General features: G+C 32.4%; 2 protein-coding genes across 2 annotated transcripts in view; both read left to right on the top strand.

Annotated features, from left to right (window-relative positions):
* Positions 1–16,664, top strand: part of LOC139526899 (uncharacterized) — a 32,920-nt gene extending 16,256 nt beyond the window's left edge. Inside the window, exons 13-26 of the mRNA XM_071322048.1 lie at positions 1,354–1,458; positions 2,027–2,147; positions 2,945–3,072; positions 4,613–4,883; positions 6,733–6,908; positions 7,876–8,148; positions 8,639–8,868; positions 9,819–9,999; positions 10,186–10,290; positions 11,040–11,160; positions 12,200–12,327; positions 12,809–13,076; positions 14,205–15,754; positions 16,353–16,664. Coding sequence (XP_071178149.1) covers positions 1,354–1,458; positions 2,027–2,147; positions 2,945–3,072; positions 4,613–4,883; positions 6,733–6,908; positions 7,876–8,148; positions 8,639–8,868; positions 9,819–9,999; positions 10,186–10,290; positions 11,040–11,160; positions 12,200–12,327; positions 12,809–13,076; positions 14,205–14,457 — 2,360 coding nt within the window. The 3' untranslated portion in view covers positions 14,458–15,754; positions 16,353–16,664. The remainder of the gene's footprint in view (positions 1–1,353; positions 1,459–2,026; positions 2,148–2,944; positions 3,073–4,612; positions 4,884–6,732; positions 6,909–7,875; positions 8,149–8,638; positions 8,869–9,818; positions 10,000–10,185; positions 10,291–11,039; positions 11,161–12,199; positions 12,328–12,808; positions 13,077–14,204; positions 15,755–16,352) is intronic.
* LOC139526915 (uncharacterized) overlaps positions 1–22,568 on the top strand; it is a 350,297-nt gene that overhangs the window by 262,583 nt on the left and 65,146 nt on the right. The gene's annotated exons all lie outside the window — the stretch shown is intronic.

The following is a 22,568-nucleotide window of genomic DNA, read 5'->3' as shown; positions in this document are numbered from 1 at the left end:
ATACGGTATATATGGGGTCAGTAAATTCCATATGGGGTGAGATCGAAGCTCGAATGCCCATATGGAATTTACTGACCCCATATATATACCGTATTACGGCACTAGCACACCATGTAACGCATTTATCTAACCAACTATCATGACGTGTGAAATTTAAAATTGTGACCTATCAAAATGAACAAGTCTTAAATACTGTTAGCATTAAGAAACTACTTCCATTCATCCTACAAAACCAGATGCCAACAATGACAACTTGTTAGGTTGTAATGTGTTTTATGAATTTATTTCAATCTTCGTCATCAATTTCTTCGTCTGTTAAAACCTTTAAGTTTTTTTCTTAGTACCGTTTTGTTTTTAAAAAGGGACGTTACACCACTACTAACCGTGTAATGAAATACGTTCATCCTCCCTTTTAACCTAATATGGAATTAAAAGGGACGTTACACCACTACTATAAACCGTAAATGAAATAAGCCCCGCCTCCCTTCTAACCTAATTTGTAATATATACAGTCTCTACGCGGTCACTTTTAACCACTCATATTCCTAGAAATGTATAGGAGGAAAGATAATATCATATATATGAAAAAAATGTAGCCGTAAGAACAGATGTACAGACCTTTTAAAAATTCAAGCTGACCACACGCACGATAAACGCAAAGACGATACACGCACGGTGAATGCACGTAGTAATGCAAATTTCTCATGTCAACGCAATAGGGACTTGTACGTAACTTATTGAAATGTCAATGTCTAAGACTTTATTGTTGTGTGTCTGTTTTTTGTATAATGAATAGAGGTACTTGGGAGGGGGTTGCTTACTCACAAAACATATTTAACCCCGCTTTCTTAGTCTTGTATGATTTTTAATTTTAGTTCATTTATAATTATATTATTGACTTTGGTATGACCTCCATTTTTTAATGAACTAGTACATATATTTGTTTAGGGACCAACTGAAGCCCTCCTCCGGTGCGTGATTTTCTGGCTGTGGTGGCTTTCGGCTGTTTTTGCTCTTTTGTCGAGTTGTCGTTTCTTAAGTATGAAATTTTGACAGAATATTCACTTTCACTGTTTTACTAAAATATAAAAAAGAAAAAAAAAAAGAAACAACACACTTTATCGGACAAGTGTCATTGGATTTATAGCAATTTGAATATTGGAAAACATGACATTTCCTTAGCAATATAATGCTGATTTTTTACGGAGTTATCTTCTTGTAGTGTTATCTACCACCTTAATTGTAGTCGTAAGATTTTTTTCTGAAAGGAAGCCCAGGCTCGATCATTGGTCAAATATTAATTAGTTTTTACTGTTTCACATTTCATACAATATTATATATTTATTGCTACAGGACCGATAGCGATGAATTGGCTAACAGCTGTTAAAGATCCATATTCTGTCCAGTATTTTGTCAACGTCGGTCTCATTAACAACTGTCCAAACATGGTAACTGAAGGTAAGTTCATATATATTATGTATAAAAAAGTTGCTTTCTTAAAAAAAAAAAGAGCAATACGTGGACTTCAGACCGCTGACTGCCGCGTCACCAAAAGGTTGTTGGTAAATTTTTGTTTGCTTTTGAAATGAAATATTTTACTGTGTATTGAAGAAGATAGCGATGATGTTAACGGCACTTACTATTTATTGTTTATTCATACGATTTCAAGTTCCAGATGTTTTATTGTATATTGAGTGATTGAAACATGGTATAAATATTAGTTGATGAAAAATGTATTTTTCCGACATACACAGAAAGGATGCCCAGGATAAGAAAAGTGACTCCGTGTTTTTCTTCATTTTCCACATCTCTGGATTATTTATTCTATTCCAATAGCTAGACACAAATATCACAGTAATTCAGTATAATTTAGTTCTAAATTTAATTTTTGAAGAATAAATCAAGAAACAATGTTGATGACGTCACTATCACATTTCAAAAATATGTCTGAGATCTAAAAAAAAAAACTTTTAGCCAATCAGAAGACGTGTTCCACACAAAATGAAATTATTCTATAATGTTTCAGCTTTAAAAAAGAAGAAAGTAAGTTTTATACCTGATGATGTTGATTTGTCCATGTCATTAGACATCAGTCTTCACACAACAGCTTTAAATTTTGATTCATGTTGCACAAGTTATAGATATCAGTAAGTATATTTATCGAGGACAAATCAGGGGATATGTGTTTCCATTAAATAACGTTATGGTCAAATAAATCACCATGACCTTCTGTCACTTTTTTAAGATTACTTGTAAACAATGTACAATTAGCTTTTCGTCTGAAATAAGGAATGACTTCGATGACTGTCAACATTTTTCGATATAATTTGTGTATATTTTTATTTCCGAATTAGTGTCATAAAAATGTTGAAATACAAAAGATGTTAAATGCTGTGTTTTTGTTGATGAAATTCTCGTGATGATTTATTCTAAACATGCTAAATGTAACAAATTTATGAAAATGAATTTATTGGTCACAACGTTTTGGAACTTTTGGTTCTCAGTGCTTTTCAACTTTGTACTTGTTTTGGTTTTCGAAATATTTTCATCTGCGCGTTACTGGTGGGGCTTGTGTGGACGAAGAGCTCGTCTGGCGTTTTAATTTTTGAATTTGGTACATTTTCTGAGCTATTATCCGTGTGTTTCTCAGTTTTATATGTTGCCATAAAAGCGGGATGTTTGGCATTGCACAAAACCTGGTTCAACCCACCATTTTTTCTTCTTAAAATGCTCTGTACCAAGACATGCATATGGTCATCATTATATTATAGGTCGTTGTTTGTGTGTGCTACATTTTAATGGTGTGTCGTGGTTAACCACTTATATTTGATGCCTTTTCCTCAAGTTTAGTTTTGTCTTGCAATTTTTAAAGTTATGCATGTAAAATTTCATGTATTATACCATTTGTTTATTATTGACAATATATTGTGAAAATATAATTTAGAGAACATACAGCTAAGCTGAATCCAATTGGAGATGGCTATATCAGTCCAGCTCACGCGAGAAGTGAGGCAACATTAACTATGACTCTTCTGAGAGAGGGTTTACTTTTCATGCCTTCAGGAAACACAGGTACTATTGTAATGGTTTCTTTATTTCTAAGGGATTTTACATACATACATGTATGATTTATCTATAACCCAAGTGAATTATTTGTTATGACATTTGTCGTTCTTCTAACTACATTGTTTTTCTAGCCTAATAAGAACACTGTGAACCAACTTATTTTCGCGGATACTTTATTTTAGGGTTCAGTCCTTCCTAGTCAATTTCGAAGCGATTTCATTTTGCGATGTGCAAAATTTACTAGATGTTCATTGTAGGTAATTAAAAAAGATCTAAGTTCTACATGTTTGCGACGATTTAAAGTGATGAATATCAATCGCTCGCGAAAACTAGTTGGTTTACAGTACTTTGAATATCTAACACCGGTACAATAAAACGTTTGTGTACAACCTAGCAAAACGTCCCTAATCATATGGCAAAATCAAACGCTAAAACACATCAATTTACAAACGAATGGATATCAACCGTCATATTCCTGACTTGGTACAGCCATTTTCTTATGTAGAAAATAGTGGACATAACCTGGTTTTATAGCTAGCTAATCCGCTCACTTATATGACAGTCGCACCAAATTCAAGCAAGTGTATTACAACCTTTTTCCCGATTTTGGTGGTCGATAATCATATAGCGCAACCTTTTATTTGTAATTATTTACAAGATCACCATAGTGCGAATGTACTACACGCCTTTTGTTTCGCACCTTTTAATAACTTCGTTGTCAATATAACGTGACTAGTAAATATTTGATAATGTACCTATTGTTAAGTTAAATCAACACTTTCCATTGGAATAGTACTAATGCATAAGATTTAACACAACTGGGTAAATCGGAAAGTCTCTTACCTTTTAATGTAAAATTATAACGAATTGTAGGGTCATTTTAAAGGGACATCACGAATCAAGAGCAAACACTTGTAAAGTAAACATTTAAACAACCCAATCTTTAATTTCAATACCTTTTATTAATTTTTTAAACTGATGTCTATACATAACAAAAGAACAGGACTTCGAACAACGACCTTGACCATAAAACAAAGGGAAAATGGGTTCTATATCAATAAGATAGCAACCCAATTACAAACAAAAGGCCGGATGACATCTTAATGGTAATTTCTCATCCGAAATGTTGAATTTTATGCATTTTTAATGCATTTTTTATTTTTATGTATATTATTTTTTAACTTCTCTGTAACCTTTGTACTTGCATGGTTTTATGAATATAAACTATCATAGCGTAAGTCAGATATGCACACTTATAATACACGTATATAATGAATCGTTAATGTGTACACTGTCAGTGTATTGGCATATGTGCAAATGTTTTCGAAAAAGACCCAAAAACCAATTAGAGGGAAAGGGTACCAAGGGTGAAATATAAAACCATAATCGAACACAAAATAATGACATCAGGGTCATAAAGACAAACGACAAACAGAAGAAAAACAAACACATAGTATTTCGAATACTTTATATTTAGCAACAGCGGCGTAGATAACATGGATGATTTCAAGCGGAAAACAACTAAATAATAATAAATATGTTTCAGATGTACGTTATACGTTACTATGTGTCGACATATCTGTTCCATACCCAGCAGCCGGAACTCCTGATTTACCTCTTATGCACATGCTCGTTACTAATATCAACGGGAGTGATATTGCATCTGGAGACATAATCCGATCGTACCTAGGTCCAGCACCACCTGATTATGTTAACCACACCTACATCTTTTTGTTGTATACACAGACGTCAATGCTGAACAAAGTTGACACTCAATCCTTTCTAACACAAGGGTGTTCTGCTGGAATAGATGGTCGGTAAGAATTATTTGTCTAAATATGAAGTTACAGTACATGCATCTTAATGAGCCGTAAATATTATATATGAATTCACTAGTAACGTCACAGTAAACGTATATAGAGGAAATATAAAGGAAAAAAAACCTACTTGCTGTTCAATAATCATACATGATGAATTATAAACATAAATTGTATAGCAAACATAATTTTTAGATGCCACACTTTGATTCTATACATACATTAATGTTGTTTTTCGGCGGCGTCGTTATATGTTATTATATAAATTTGTGTTTAGATCAGTGTATGGGGAGCCACTAGTGATAGGTCAATTGTATTTGAAATTTAGTTGTATTAATATTTGAACATCTCATTTAGATAGGAATTACTTTGCCCGCCCTTCATTCATGTTTTTTTTTATAATTGCTGCGTGTACCTGGCGAGGGGAACGATAACTTTATTGACAGTCAGGAGTCTAGCACTAGCATATCTCATTTTCCGTCGATATTAGTAAGAATGTATCCTTTAGTTATTGCTCATTGACGTTTTTTGTATGTCTTCATGTTAAATTTTAAGTATCATGATCATTTTAGTGGAACCACTTATGATAGGTAAAAAGTTAATGGTTTGCTTTGCAGTTGTATAAGCTTTGACATGCACGTATCTCATTACGACGGAGAGTATATGGCTCTGTACCATCAGTCATGGTTCATTGACTCTGAATACGATGTATAGGATACATGATCAAAGAATGAAAACAACACATTAAATTAATTTATGCTTTCGACGCGCTTTCCTGCATTGTTCTTCATCCGGAACGCTGAAAGCCGAATGTTTTAAAGCAGAGGATGTATAAGTTCCGAAACAGTTGAAGAGCTTTTGACAAAAATACTATAAACAAAGTATAACCAAATCCATCTAATGTCAACTTTGCCTAAGAGAGAAGAAACCATAGTTTATAAACGAACAATTTTAGTAAGCTTTGTTATAAATGATGTCAGTACAGAGGTAAATGAACCATGACTGATTGATTGGCCAATCAAACTAAATGAAAATGAGATACAACTCCAATATAATTGACCTACCACTAGTGGACCCAATAAACTGACCTAATTACAAACTTATATATTGTAAAGGGAGCCACCGAAAAAGCTAACGTTAATGTTTGTTTAGGATCAAGTTGTGCATCGCTGTATAATTGGTTTCTACTCAATATATGTTCTCCTTTACTGAGCTGATGATACTTAAGTGTTGCCATGTCTGTAGCAACATTTGTATTTTACGAACAACACTAGCTACAGGAAAGATATATCTCTGTGTCAACAATTTTAATCAATAACGTTTTATTAATTCACCTTACAGATTAAAACGGTTATGTTTTTTGTTTTGTTAATAAATTGTTCCCTCGTACATAACGGGCGTAAAAGCATGTATGAATCTATATATTCAATTGGACATATAAAAACATATTTATCTTCCTTGAAATTAAAAAGTATTTGCAAGCTGAAATGGATTAATTATTAATAAGTAACGTCCTCAAAATCGATACACAAGCCGACCAAATCTTTCTCACTCCTGTGTCCATAATTTACCCGTCCCATTTTTTATGTTCCTCATTTCCACTGTTTTATCTTTTTTTTAACACGGAGTGGTTTAAAAAAAAAAAAGAAAAAAAAAAGAAAACGATACAAGGGAAACATGAAATGTACAAAATAAACACCAAGAGACAGATTATTAAGTCTTGATGCAATGGGTGATATAATATATGAAATACTGACTTGTTGCACGTGATTTACAACTGCTGCATTTATTAAGACATTAGTGATAATAACAATCATACGTTAAATATTGACCCGCATTCACTTTCCAGATGTTTATTCAACATAACACGCTTTGTTGATGGTTCCAATTTGAAGCTTGTTGGTTCCACGTGGTTTCAAGCAACAACTGATGAATACATCCGGTATACGTATGTCAACAGGGGAGACGATCCGGACAGTGTATGCAACAATATAAATGGTTACGCTAATCCATGTCCAGTTACAGGTATTGTAAAGTGTAGTGTGTTTTAAATTCTTTAACACAGGCGGAATTTTATTGAAAAAACCAAAAACAACATATCATAACAAATTTAATAATCATTTGTACTTGATTTAGCAAGGATTCTTTTATTTTAACGGTTAAATACACTTAACGGCACTTTTTTTATAGTTGAATCTTTAAATTTCAAGTTTAAAATGTTGTTTATTAAATGATATATGGTCAATTATTAATCAAGAAAAAAGTATCTTAAAAAGTTTGCAACATCAATAGAAAGGATGCTCAGAAAGTGACACATTATACGGTCAAAAGGAAACATGCCGAAAAAAGACAAATTATGTTTTCCGACACAAAGCCGATGCTTATTTACACTTTCTTAAACACAAAAATGAATCACAACCGAGACGCTGTTGAATATATATGATGTTAATATTTAAATAAAAACAACATTACAGTTGAAGGAAATGCATAACAAAATAGGTAAAATCTTGAACAAAAGTGACAAAAATCTATGTTCGTATAGGAATTGACACTGATTTTTATGTCACACCTACGATAGTAAAGGTGCAATATGTGTTCTGGTCTGTGCGTCTGTTCGTTCGTCCCGCTTCAGGTTAAAGTTTTTGGTCGAGGTAGTTTTTGATGAAGTTGATGTCCAATCAACCTGAAACTTAGTACACATGTTCCCTTTGATATGATCTTTCTAATTTTAATGCCAAATAAGATTTTTTTATCCCAATATCACGGTCCATTGAACATAGAAAATGATAGCGCGAGTGATGCACCGACGTACTGGGGACCCATTCTAAGTTTTATACGTGAAATGGTACTGGTTAGTATGTTTAACAAAATATTCCTTGGACTCCTAACTCTAGTTTTTCAATAATTGTGCACAAAATTTCTTCATTATAACGGCATCTGTACAAAAATATTATTATAGTTTGCTAAATATTTTCTATTTTGCTATTTACAGCATCAAATGACTGCTCCCCTGCTAACATAAAGAACGCTCTTAGGTATTGTTTGGATGGTATATGGCACAAGGCTAACGACAAGAGTGCATTCTGGTTTGGAAGTAATTGGGCGAGTATTTGTGGACCCAATCCATTTGACGCACCTTACTGCACAGTCATACAACAGCCTTACACACCACACAGTCTACTTAACACAATGTATGGATTGAACTGGAATTTGACCGTGAATCCACTGAAACAATACCTACATATAATGTATCAATCACCAACAGGTAGGTAGTAAATTTAAATTTTACTGAACAATTAACTTTATTGGAATAAGAAGAGGCACATAATCAGCCATTTTTAAAAAGTGGGTGTTCCAGTTCCCAAAACATCATGAAATATTAACATAGTTGATAACAACAAACAAACAAAAAACACAAATAACAAAAATGGTTCTATAGTTCACATAATCTAAAATAAATCGAAAAGGAGGGTTACAAATATTTTTACAAGTTGTAAGAGAGATTGTTACATTTTCACAGGAAGCTTCATTGTATACTTCTCAAACGAATGACAATCAAAATTCATTAAAAAAAATGATTGCAAGACTAGGCATACATTTGCACTAAATCATGATATTTATTTAATAAGGAAAAAACATCTATGAAATTCAGTATATACTTTGATATTCCTTAAGTTAAAAACTATTTCTATTAGATCTATAAGGTTTTAATAATTCTATTTACATGTTTAGTAAAACAATTTGTAACATTTCAGGGTCATACCAAAGCTGTGGAAATACATACTCGGTGACTGAATCAAAGACGTTTAAACTTGAGCCTTTACTGTCGGAAAACACTCGCCCATGGGATGTACAGAACTTTCCAACAATAACATGGACGGCTTTACCAAATAAATTGTATACATTGTTCATTTTTGACGCTGGCGCCTACATAAATCATGGTGTTTTTATCAATATAAATCAAAACGATATACAGAATTCGGAGGTATATTTGAATAATTTGTTTATTATATATGTATATGTTTTTTTCATTTACATTATCAATTATAATTGTGAAAAAAAAGAAAATGTCAACAGTAACATGAATATAAATATACGCAATACATACTACCAATAATAGTTTTTTTAAATACAAAAAAATGTACATCTTTTAACATTTAAAGATATCATAATTAGCTTCAATAACGACCAACTGGATCAAGCATATTTTAGCATACCCCATCTGGTAGTAAATTTATGAGACTATATTACACGACAATATAACACTAGGCTAACACAGAAAAACAACTGCAGCGCACACATTTCAAGAAAAAACAATTGTTTGAGTTTCCTGAAAAAAATCTAGTTTCTTGACTCAGTAAACTCTATTCATCAAAGAAAACAATTGGTCTTTTATCAAAAAAATAATTAATTCAGTTCACACATATGAGTTGAAACTGAGAAAAAAAATAGCTATCGATGATACAGTACATTAAGATTCGACATAAACAGTTATACCTCTAAAAGTAATGTAAGCAAAAGTAATATGCATGTCAACACAGAAGTGCTGATTACTGGGCTAGTGTTACCCTCGGAGATGAAACGTCCACCAGCAGTGGCATCGACCAAGTGGTGTTAATGTGATACATGTTCACAGCATACAATATACCTGGGAAAATCATTCTAGAAACCCTTATTGTAGGCACAGAAATCAAAAGATTTTTGTATCAAGATATATATGAGGCAAAACAAGTAATACAGATACTGAAGGTCGTGGACTCGTGTTCCTGTTGCATCAAAACAATTGTTTTATTAAGTTTTGTTTGCTTTTCCGATGAGCATGCTCCTACTAAAACTACATTTAATTTGCAACTGGACACTATACAGCTATCTATCTATCTTGAGATAAAACAAAATCTCATTAACCTTTTTCTCTACAACTTGTATTTGTTTTAGATTATCAAACCTTACAGCAACCCTAAAAATCCATCAATAAGAGAACAACCATACGTGTTCTTGTTATTCGAACAAACAGATAGAGTTGCTTTAACCGACGAATGGCATCAAAAACTGAACCAGTCAATGGTTAAAGAGGCCTTCAATTATACAGAAGTATTTCAGGAGCTTAATCTGACAGGTATGTATAACATTGTTTGTGAAAATAGTATTATGACAACTATTCCGGGACTAAAATAGATTATCATGCATGAACACATCAGTATACTCATAAATAAATGTTTTCTTCAAACGTAGGCCATATACTCATAGTCAAATAATGTATATGTTTTGTACTTACTTTACAATGGTATATTTATTGGTACAGGACCCATAGCGATGAATTGGCTAACAGCTGTTAAAGATCCCTTTATTGTACAGTACTGGGTTAATGTTAATCTAATTAACAACTGTCCAAATATGGTGACTGAAGGTAAGTATATATTTATAGGTATAGAGGGAGGATTGAGATCTCCAAAATATGTTAAACCCCGCCACATGTTTGCCCCAGTCCCAAGTTTTGAGGGTCAGACCTTTGTTAGTCTTGTATGACTTTTAATCTTGTTCAATTATATGTTTTGGAGTTTAGTATGACGTCCATTTTCATTGAACCAGTACACATGCTTAAGGCGCCTACTGAAGCCCGCCTCCAGGTACGGGATTTTCCCATTTTGTTGAAGACCCATTGTTGGTTTTCGGTTATTTTCTGCTCCTTAGTTGGGTTATTGTCTCTGTCACAAACATCTGATTTGCTCGCTTTACCTCCATCAGGAACTTGAACAGTTCAAGTTTATTTGATCAAAATTATGTTAAAGGCCGTATGGGGACCTGTAGTTTTTACCCGCTATGTCAGTTGGTCTCTGATGGATATATGTCTCATTGAACACCATACACAATCTTTTCGTTTGACAATTAATTATCTACATGTTGATGAACATGGCATGTTCCCTATGATAGCAGATTGAAAAATATGATACAATTAGCCATCGTCACTAGCCAATGGTTGCTATCTAGGTCTCATATAAACAACGTTGAACACAACATTTACTTCGCTACGTCCGCTGATCATACGTTTATGAAATATGGCTGTTTGACTCGCCATCATATTTTGTGTCACATACTGTTTTCAGTGTATTATATTGCATTTTATCTCCAAGAAATTTACCATTCTATATGTTTCAGCTTTAAAAAAGAAGAATATAAGTTTTATACCAGATGATGTTGATTTGTCCATGTCATTATACATCAATTTTCACACGACAGCCTTGAATTTTGAATCATGTTGCACAAGTTATAGATATCAGTAAGTACATAAAGCCACAGTAATATACCGTTGTGCGAAATTCATCGATCGATTTAAAAAAAATTAAAACCGGGTTCAAACTTAAACTGAGGGAAACACATCAAACATAAGAGCATAACTACGACACAACAGAAACAAAGCATTTAAATGTAACACAAAGAAACGAACTATAATATAACAATAGCCATTTTCCTGACTTGGTACAGGACATTTTAATAAAAGAATGGTGAGTTGAGCTTGGTTCAATTTATCTTGACATAATATATCAAAGGTGTAATTGGACCGCCCTTTTCCAATATGTACAACGTTGCAATCATAAGATACATCACCATTGCGACCTGTAATGTTTTAGAGATGAATTTTATATCATGTTCAAATATTTACCCTTTTTAAAACTACACTACATATTAAGTAAAAAAAAACCACTTTAGTTGTCATTGGAAATGTGTTCTTTCTTGTGCTAATAACTTTTTGAAATGATTCTGTGTTTATATTTATTGTCAAGTGTTAAGATATTCTGTAATACTTACACAAAGAAATAAATCGTGTATCCTTTTTTTTGTATTTTTTTATCTTCAGTGACGGATATGGATAGAATGAAAATAAAAATAAGAAAGATACCACAAAATTAGTGTGAAAACAACCTCATAAAAACTGATTAACGTATAATGATATGTCCTATTTGGTATTAGTGGGTTTTTTGTTGACATAATTTACACTGTAATCAAAGCAGGTTAAATGCTGTGTTAATGACGAAATCCTCATTATATCATTTATTCTGGATAAAATAATTTAGCTTTATTTCTGTTGTTTTGTTGTAGTTGCATATGCATTTACTCTATAGTTTTTTGTTTACTCAGCACGACGATTAAAGCATATCAGTATTTTCATAACCAACTTAAATAATTAATCTGAACACGATTTCTTATGAGCAAATTGTAACGGAATATGCAAGTGAACATAACACAAATGACACACCACCTTCCACCAAATTGAAATTATTGAAATATTTGAAATTGTCTGACATTTATAATTTTAGGGAGCATACAGCAAAACTAAATCCAATTGGAGACGGCTATATTAGTCCAGCTCAAGCGAGAAGTGAAGCAACTTTGACTATGACACTTCAGAGAGAGGGCATACTCTACATACCATCATTTAAAACAGGTACAATTTGAATTGGTGAAATTATTTTGAAAGAATTTAAATTGCTACATGTCTTACAGCAAAGTAAAACATGTAAAATATTAATTTTCAATATTCTCGCTGTTCTGCTAACTGAACTAATTTTCAACACTTGTTTCATGATTACTTTTTAATCTGACAACTTTAAAATAAATCGTTTGTTTTGCAAACTGAGTGTAATTTAACCTGTCTTTGACTGTTATCTTCGATTTTGGTGGTCGTCTAGAAATTCTGCATGTCAAATCTGTTAAGGATCACAATCATACGAGTATACTGAATGCATCTATTCGCACTCGGATAGATTACCCTGTCCATGTTGTCGTCATTACAACTTTACTAGTTACACAACCCATTTCGGGACCATAACATATTTAGCAACAGGGACAAAGCAATAAAGAATTAGTGTTTTCTTTTAAGACCTATTCAAGCAGAAAACAACTAAACTGTAATTTACATATTTCAGATACACATACTTTACTATGTGTCGACATATCTGTTCCATACCCAGCAGCCGGAACTCCTGATTTACCTCTTCTGCACATGCTCGTTACTAATATCAACGGAAATGACGTTTCATCTGGAGACATAATCCGATCGTACCGAGGACCAGCTCCTCCTGATTATGTAAACCACACCTACATATTTTTGTTATATACACAGAGTTCAATGCTAAAAGAAAATGAAACTACATCCTTTTTAACACAAGGGTGTTCGTCTGGAATAGATGGTCGGTAAGAATTATTTTTTCTGAACAATAGGGAATATAAAATATGATGATAAACAATGATATTGTACATATATCATAGTGAGCTGTAAATACCTAATATGGTTGTTAGCCATATCTTAGTATATAAAAGAAACAGGGGAAATCATGATTTAATGCTTCGTATAACTAACAAGCTTATAGCAAGCTCAAATGTGATAATATTCTCACTATAACGCCTGCTTTTTGGGGCAGGTACATCGACTATACACAAATTTGTGATTCAGTTAGTTAGTTGATAGAAACCCTTAGTGGTAGGTCAATTATATTTTGGTATTCAGGTGTATTAGTATTGGAACATCTCACTTCGATTCAGATTAATTGTCCCGCTCCTAGTAAATTTGTATTGCTTTATGCCAAATTTACATTTTTTACATGTTGCATTGTATTGTTAGATAAGTCAAAGTGGACCCATTTACGATGTGTATGACAAATCAACTGTGTTTACCATGCAGGTGTATTGTCATAATCATATCTCATTATCAATCGATATAATTAAGCTCTGATTCTTTTGGTATGGTTTATGGATTTTTAATATCTACACGTTAGTTATTTAATGGTAATTTAAAGGGGAACTTATTTTGAAAGGTCACATATATTTGGTATTTTGTATTTATATGAGCATTCAGTTGCCATGCATCTAATGTATCACAAATTAAATAGAATATTTTGCCCTTCACCTTCAGTCATGGTTCACTGAGTTTAAATATGATGTATAGAATAAAGGGTTATCATTTTCATTTCAACACTTGCACTTCAATTACTAGAGGAGTATATATCTATGTAATTACTTACGTTTAATCAATGCACTTTACACCTTACACATCATGCACATGAAAACTGTTACGTTAAGCATGTGTTATTTATTTACATTGATAATTTGTGTAAAAGCACCAATTCATTTAAAATATGAAAAAAACATGTGAATCTCCTCAGGCTGACATGGTTTAATTTAGAATCAACTTTAAAAAAACGACGCAACATGTGAAATTGCTATTAATCATCGACTAGGCGCACATGATTTACAACTGAATTTATTATAAATTTATGTACTTATTATCAAACGTTCAATATTTACTCGTAATGTACTTTTCAGATGTTTATTTAACGTAACACGCTTTGTTGATGGTTCCAATCTGAAGCTTGCTGGTTCCACGTGGTTTCAAGCAACAACTGATGAATACATTCGGTATACGTATGTAAACAGAGGAGATGACCCGGACAGTGTATGCATCAATATAAAGGGTTACGGTAATCCATGTCCCGTCGGATCAACAGTTATTGATAAATCTAGTATGTTATCTGTTGTTGCCTTGTGCATACTGGCTTATATTTCATTCACTAAATGAATTTAGTAACTCGATACATCAACCAATATAATCCGGAAACAAAAAGAAAAATACGTACCCAAATATTTGTATTAATATATTGCGAACTTACACAAGTCTCTAGTGTCCAATGTCCTTAAATAATGAGATAATATTGAAAAGAAAATCATAATAAATGCAATAACTTCTTACAGTCTGATGAATTTATCTTACAAGGTAAATGCCGAACAGAATGCGATTTGTTTCTCTTTGGATCGTTTTAGTGTCACCAAATATGTATCATTATGTAAATGTGCTCGTGGAAAAACTTTGTAAAATTAAACTACTTAGTAATAAAAAATGTAAATTGATAATATGTTTGCTAATTAAATCCCCTGGTTTACTGAGCAATTAACAACACAGGGATGAACCTTAGTGTCATTGTTGTACAAATGTAGCACTAAGGGACATTGTTCACAAGTATAAGTGCAATAAAATATTTGAAGTTTGTAGAAAAAAAATACCAAACAATATAATCCGGAAAAAAATAATGATGATCTGCTTTTTTTTTTATATTAAATCTATTTCTTGCGATGGAACAATTTATCTGTCCCAAGAAAAAAAAAACCACAATAATAAAAACATCGCAATAACTTGAATTTACAGTATGTAACCGTTGTCCTTATAGTTTGTATAATTGAAATGTTTGATATATCATTCATCAGTTCATAATTTCATTCATTCCACTTTCTGTTTTATCATACTCATTATGACGTTTGACTCACACTGACAACCGTTCAAATGCACGTCACTGCACAATTGAAGATACACAACACTACACACATGAATGCTTCAGCTAATATTTTAAAAGAATTGCACAAGCGGGACAAAATGCATGCCTTATATGTATTATATGGTTTTAGTATTCCATTGACGGCTTAACCGCCTTTCTTAGTGGGTGCTTAAACACTGACAAAGTAATTAAAGATATGTTTTTATTGTTGATCAAATTTTATATACAGATGCCGGATACAATTTCATTTTGTAAAAATTATATAAAAATATATGATAGTTTTATGATATAATTCTAGAATAAAATTCGATACCGATTTTGCGTTCATTTAACATGGTTTTCTTATAAAATAAAAATTACTGAAATATAGCTATAATCTGTTTTTTTTTGCAATGTGTATTCACAGCGTTATTTAGTAATGTTTTGATGAACTTATTAATGCGCTAGTTCTTGGTCTCGTTTTAGCTTGAGTCATTAGATACTTAGATTATTGAAACCTTTATTTGTTGAAAGAATTGTGTATGCTGAAATAAATATGTATTTAAGGTGGTATGGGAGTCTAAAATAAAAATGATAGAATTTGTTCATACTTTGCCAAAACGTAGTATCTATTGATGTATGTTGAAAAATGTTACAAAAATGATAGGTCACCGCGCATTTTCTCAAGCTACAGGGCGTGACAAAATGACACATTTTGTATGGATTATACAGGAAAAAACACAATTTTGTGATTAGAAACTAAACAAAATGATAGAATTGTTAAATACTTAAGGAAAAAATAGCTTTCAGACAATGCTTTGAGAATATCAAAAGAAAAGATAGGGTCACCGTACGTTTTTTCCGGCTAAATGCAAAATAGGAAAATTCCATGTAGAATCCTTCAGAAAATGCACTGTTTTAGAGTTAAGTCCCCTTAAAATGCCAATTTAATTTATTTTTAAGAACAACCAAAAATAATCATCATTTGCAAAAAATATCCATATTTATAAGTTATATTCTTATAAATTGATTCTTTTAAATGAAAATTCACATTAAATATCTGCATTCCTGCATCAACTTTTGCTAACTTGATAGAAAATCTGGACCTTTGGTTCTCTGTTTTTTACAACCCAAGATGGAGGATGACACCCATACCACCTTAAAGTTATTTAAAGTGGTACATTGTACCAATTCTCTGTCTGATATATAGCTAAGAGGGTATCAGATTGTATAACCGCTAGAAGCACTATCACCCTCTCTCTCAGGTTTATGTTTTTTATCTATTATTCTGAACGTTCGTTTGAATTTTAAATTAAAATGTAATAAAGTAAAACGTCTTGAAGATAACATCAACGTCATCTGGTAATTTTTCACTTTATACGTGTACTTTCTTTTTTTTTTATAATTGTTATATATGCATTACTTCCAGACTGTCAAAGAAGCAGGTTACTAGTAACTTAATAAAACGTTTTAAATAGATTTGCTGTTATACTATACTTTATTTAATTTGAAGTCAGTTTTGTTTGGATGTAAGTACTTTTTGACAACTGCTGATAAAACAATATATAAATTGGCCGTTTCAGAATCTAAAGCATCATGGGTAATTTCATTGTTCGTACCCCAAAGGGAAAATAACGTTACGTCATTGGTTGAATTTCCATTGTTTATAACGTTTTAAACCAATCAAAACGCTTTGTTGTACGCTTTTGAAAATATTACCCAGGATGCATTAGATTGATACTAGTAGTATATACTATAAAACTGAAAACATAGATAAACTGAGTGTTATATAATATGAGAGGATATGGTATCAGCGCCAATAAGTCAATTCTCCATCCAAGTCACGTGCACAATGTTAACAAATTTAACAAATACAGGTCAAAGTACGGCCGCCTTCAACACAGAAATTTGCCTTACACCAAACAGCCAGCTATAAAGCACAAACATGACTGGTCAAGAACAATTCAAACAGAAACTGTCTAATCAATTTAAATAAAGAGAAATCAGAAACACGTATGAATAACCCCAAACAAACGACAACCACTAAACAACAGGCTCATAACTGAGAACATGTGTATATCAATCCAAAAGGTTAACTAGTTAGATGACGCCAAACCCGTCTCTTACCAAGGACAGCGTAACCACTATATAAAAATAATGAAAAAAAAGCAAAAGCTAAACACTAAAATGATACAATGAAATACACAACAACCACTCAATTACGGGCTTCTTACTTGGGACAAGTGCATATAAAAATGGGCAGCGTTTAATGTTTTAACAGTTGTCAAAGAAGAGGGACAAAGGATACCAGAGGACAACTAAACTCATACATCGAAAATAAACTGACAACACTATGGCCCAAAATAACAAACAGACAAACAGTAGTACACATGACCCATCATAGAAAACTAAACAATAAGCAATACGAACCCCACCAAAGACTAGGGGTGATACATTGTATAAGGTCTGCCGGAATGGTAAGCAGATCCTGCTCCACATGTTACACTAGATTGAGACAGCAGTGTAAAATTTCAACGTTATAAAAAGTAAAAAAAAAAAAAATACTGAACTCCGAGGAAAATTTAAAAAGGAAAGTCCAAAATCAAAAGGCAAAATCAAAAGTCCAAACACATCAAACGAATGGATAACAACTGTCATATTCCTGACTTGGTACACAAGTCACACAATGAAAAATCAAATGAAATTTCTTAATACGATGAAAAAGACAAGTAAACATACACTGAACGATTTGTTTATTTAGAATAAGTTTGATCTTCGACACAATATTAGAACGTAGGTGCTAAACTGTAACTTAAAATCGAGAGTGGTGCTACATGTTTTATAAGGACATTTGTGTGACACCAGTAGCATTGCAACAGTGTTCACTATATTGACAGAACGCAAAAGGCAGAATGAGTAAAGGGAAACCAAATAGATAGTCACTATATAAGGTGCAAACACATTTGGTTGATCTACAAAAAGGTTAAATATACATTTGTTCTATATTATAAGAGATTCTTGCCTTTTTGACACAAATACTCCAACTAAAACGGAGAAATATATGTTCCTGAAAAATACTCATGTGACACAATTAGTTTTGCACAATGATTACAGACAGCACGTTATATAGCAGTTTAAATAACAACAGCCACCAAGTGAAAGAAGCGACTGTTATATGACAAACATGAGTTTGAACCCTGCCCGTGCGAGAGCAATCGACTCTTAGTCTAGGATTGTTAGCTTTCTTATCGAAGGTCGGTGTTTTTTCCCGGCAACTCCGGTTTCCTCCACTAATAAAAAGTGGCCACCATGAATTAGTTCAAAACCGGTGCTTGAAAGTGGCGTAAATAGTTACCAAAGGATTATAATTTAATAATGTTTATGACCTTTGGGTACAAAAAAGAAGTTCGATACTTATAGTTCTATTAAATAACTATCAAAATCCAATATCTTCATATAATGAATTGTGGGTAGACATTGAAAATCTTGTATATCTAATGTTATAAGGTTTGCAATTGCCTTTTTTTAATAAACTCATCAAGGTAACCAGGCTTATATTTTGGTACATAAAACCTTCTTATGTTTTTATCGAATGCAAACATATAACACAATTTTACAACAAATAACACCCGATGGGAGCACTCGGATTTTGTAAGATTTGTGATGCTCAGACTTCAGGGTGTTGTTTACTGTTGTTTGGCTTTCTGAGCTACCAATGTTTTAGGGTATTGTTTATTTTCTTTGACTTTGTCAGTTTACATAATTCTATATAGATGATGTCAGGATCTAACTGACCGATTGCATGTGACTTAATTTTTAATTAACTTATTTGAAAATAATTCTCAAAAATTCAGACTCTTCAATTCTCGAGTCTCTCCAGTTAGACCAGTATCTCCAACTGAACAAAGAAATAACACGACGGGTGCCGTATACGGTGCAGGAAATGATTACCCTTCCGGAGCACCTGATTTCACTCCCGATTGTTAGTGGAGTTCGTGTTGTTTCTTAATTATTATTTATAACTTTTGATGTAAATGTCCTTTGGTTTTGTGAGTCTTTGTTTACTCATTGGTTTTGATTGTTATTGTCTTCCTCCATCATCAAAACCAGATCGAAATGATATAGTAGAAACAAGAAGTAATTGACGTTGAATAATCTATCAATTATCAAATAATTAGATAACTACATTCTTGCAATACTGTGGATTCCTTCATATTCGTTTAAATACCAACTTTCGTGTGTTCCGTGGGTACAGGGGATCCACCAAGTACTAGTATTTAAATGTTCAACGAATTAAAACGTTTCTAAAGATATGAATGCAGACTTTACCGAAACCACAAAATTTGATCCACGAAAATGTAAGTTTCCGCAATCTACAAAAAATGGTATTAACGTAAATAAATGAATCCTCAGTATAAAAACTGTTGAAAAGTTTTCGCTGATACAGTAGTTCAAAATTTTAAATAATTAAACCTGATGTAGGGCTACATATGAGCTAGAAAAATTCTGGAAGCGCACTAAATCATCGCATCTTGCATGAAGATAAATAGGAACTAAATCCAATGTCATGCGTGCATATCCGGGTGTTTCACTGGAAAAAATATATGATCACGAAAAACGAGCATGGTAAGGAATTACTATTACAGTATGGACTGATTGATATGAGGTATATTTTAATTCAGAATATGAGTCTAAATTATAGTACAGTTTAACCATTTGTTAATGGAGCAAGATGATTAGAGATATTCAGTTTGAATGACATTCTTCGATAATCCCAATTTTAACTGGACCAAAAAACATTTCTATTTTATCTTTGACGTTTGTAACAAATGTTATCAAATGTTTTCATGAATCATTTAATTTTGTTTTACACGGCAGTTTAAGCTATCTTTATTAAAAAAAAATGGCGCATTAGTTCTTAACATTAGTGTTCAGTGTTCATGTTGTTCCTTTGTTTTCCTATTATAATTGTTAAAGATACCAGAATTATAATTTAATACGCCAGACGCGCGTTTCGTCTACATCAGACTCAACAGTGACCATCAGATCAAAATAGTTGTAAAGCCAAACCAGTACAAAGTTGAAGAGCATTGATAACCCAAAATTCCAAAAAGTAGTGCCAAATATATAGGAATCTATTCCTGGGATAAGAAAATCCTTAGTTTTTCCAAAAAATAAAAGTTATGACAATAGGAAGTTTACTACAATGACAATACAATTTCGTTAAAACACAGAAAATTCAATCAATCATTGCCTGCATGATCTTAATAAGTTATAACTTTTTATTTCATATTTTCATAGAAATTACTTATGGACACCTGAATTATCGGATTAATCTTGTTTTGAGTCTTAAGAGTTTGTAACGTCTTACTGTTTTGTCACATAACAATACTGTTTGTATAATTATTTAATGCATGAGATATCATATGACTACCGTTGCTATATGAATTATCTTCACGTTGTATAAAAATTCTGACATATTATATATTAGTCAGGATTTTTGATTTTATTTATCCATAACCCCGTAAAACATGTACATAAGGCCACACTAGTTTATCAATGTTCTTGCAAATAAAGAAAGAGAAGGAAAATCTAATCAACTGAGATAGAATTGATATGACCCAAAAAGTAACGTCAAAATCGTCAGAGACTTCTGTTGCACAGGGAAAACTCGCAATGCGTATTCACAATCCGTTAAAATTAGTATGGGATGTACAATTTATTTGCAATTGACAAATGAATACGAAAACATACATAAACAAAATGTATCAGCTTTCCACTAGATTGAATAGGTCCGATACTGTATTCCTGTAATTTAATATGCACATCTTCCTATATCTAAATGCACATAGTCCAATATAAATTTGGTACGCCGAATAATCTTGTATATTTACACGTATCACATGTCTTTGTTATAGTTATGTAAAAAGCATATTCTAAATGTCATGACATCTGATATAACTCCCTTTGTTATCCATTTATTTCATAGTGTTAAAGATTGTAATGTTTGCGAGAACCTGAAGTGATCATTTCTGTCCTGTCAGCTGTATATTACCTAGTGCTAAGCTTTTGTGTCTATTGTACAATTTCACACGTCATTACTATTGCACTCATCATATGTGTTTTCATAAGTCTTGCATTGGTGTTATATATCTTGTTGTGTCAGTGTGGTTTTGTCTTTTAATGACGCCATCATTTAGGATTAGGATGATATTGCTAAAACTTCTGTTATGCAATTTCTGCATAACACTTCCGGACAAAACCAGGAAGAAACATGAAAGTTTTGTCAGTATCGTTTTCTGTAGAAATCTTACACACGCAGACAAGTAACTGATGATACTGACTATTTTGACTTTTTCATTTGATCTTTGAATACTTTTTACTTTTAAGGTGATGAAAAAACTAGTAGACATTTTATTTCTGGGGCTGTCACCAGTCAAGTAGTCAATCATTTACATGTATGCCGTGTTAGAAAAATTATCAAAACTGCCATTCTTTTAAATCTAATGTTAATGCAATGTTTTAAAATGCACTTAATGTTTGTAAATTCAACTGTTTCTCAAACCACGCCTCTTTTTTGGAGATCAAGTTCCCAGATATGCTCTCTGTGTTGCATCTCACAGAGACATAACTTGTGAATGTTACCTCCAGTAAATATACATGTGTATATTGTTTATATTGAAATCTATGGTAACCCTTCAGTCGAGGTAGGGCTACAGACAATTAGTGATAGTTTATACTCTGAGAAGTTCGGGGCATATAAACGTTGAAAATATGCCGCACAGCCCTATATTTTGACCTTTGAAAAAAATAGTAGTGCATATGAACTTTCATTTCTAGGTTATGATTTCAAAATAAAAGTGGTACAGTTTTAGCCGTGAAAGGAGTTCCTGCATTGGGAAATTGCATTGTCAATATTTACAGAAATGCAACCTTTAACCATTCGAGACACTAGGGTTTTTCGTCCCTATATAATTGATGACCTGCTTTTGATTTGGAACATCACTCTGATTCAAACTTAATGGTTTAATCGAGTGCAATGGATTGGTCTTATGTCGACGTCTTGCTTGTAAAATTCTAAGCCTGGTCCCCAATATAATATTATTGGCATAGATATACAAGATAAGCAATAATTATCTATCACTGTACAACCTTCTACAATAAGCAAATCAATCTGTTTATTTTAGGAATTGTGGACCTTGATACCTTGATTATAGTTGTTGAGGTCCATATATGAAAAAGTTAAAAATATTGCACAATTCAATTCGGACACTTACTATTTTTTGTAGTTTGTACAATCGCCAAGTTTATGTACGGTCAACTTCACCTTATAGAGTTTGACCCTTATACTAGTATATGTACCGCTTTATTTCGTTACTTG

The sequence above is a fragment of the Mytilus edulis genome, chromosome 6 (genome assembly GCF_963676685.1).
Source record: "Mytilus edulis chromosome 6, xbMytEdul2.2, whole genome shotgun sequence".
Classification (NCBI taxonomy): domain Eukaryota; kingdom Metazoa; phylum Mollusca; class Bivalvia; order Mytilida; family Mytilidae; genus Mytilus; species Mytilus edulis.
Note: the sequence above shows the minus strand (reverse complement) of the source record. Positions and strands in the feature narration are given on the sequence as shown.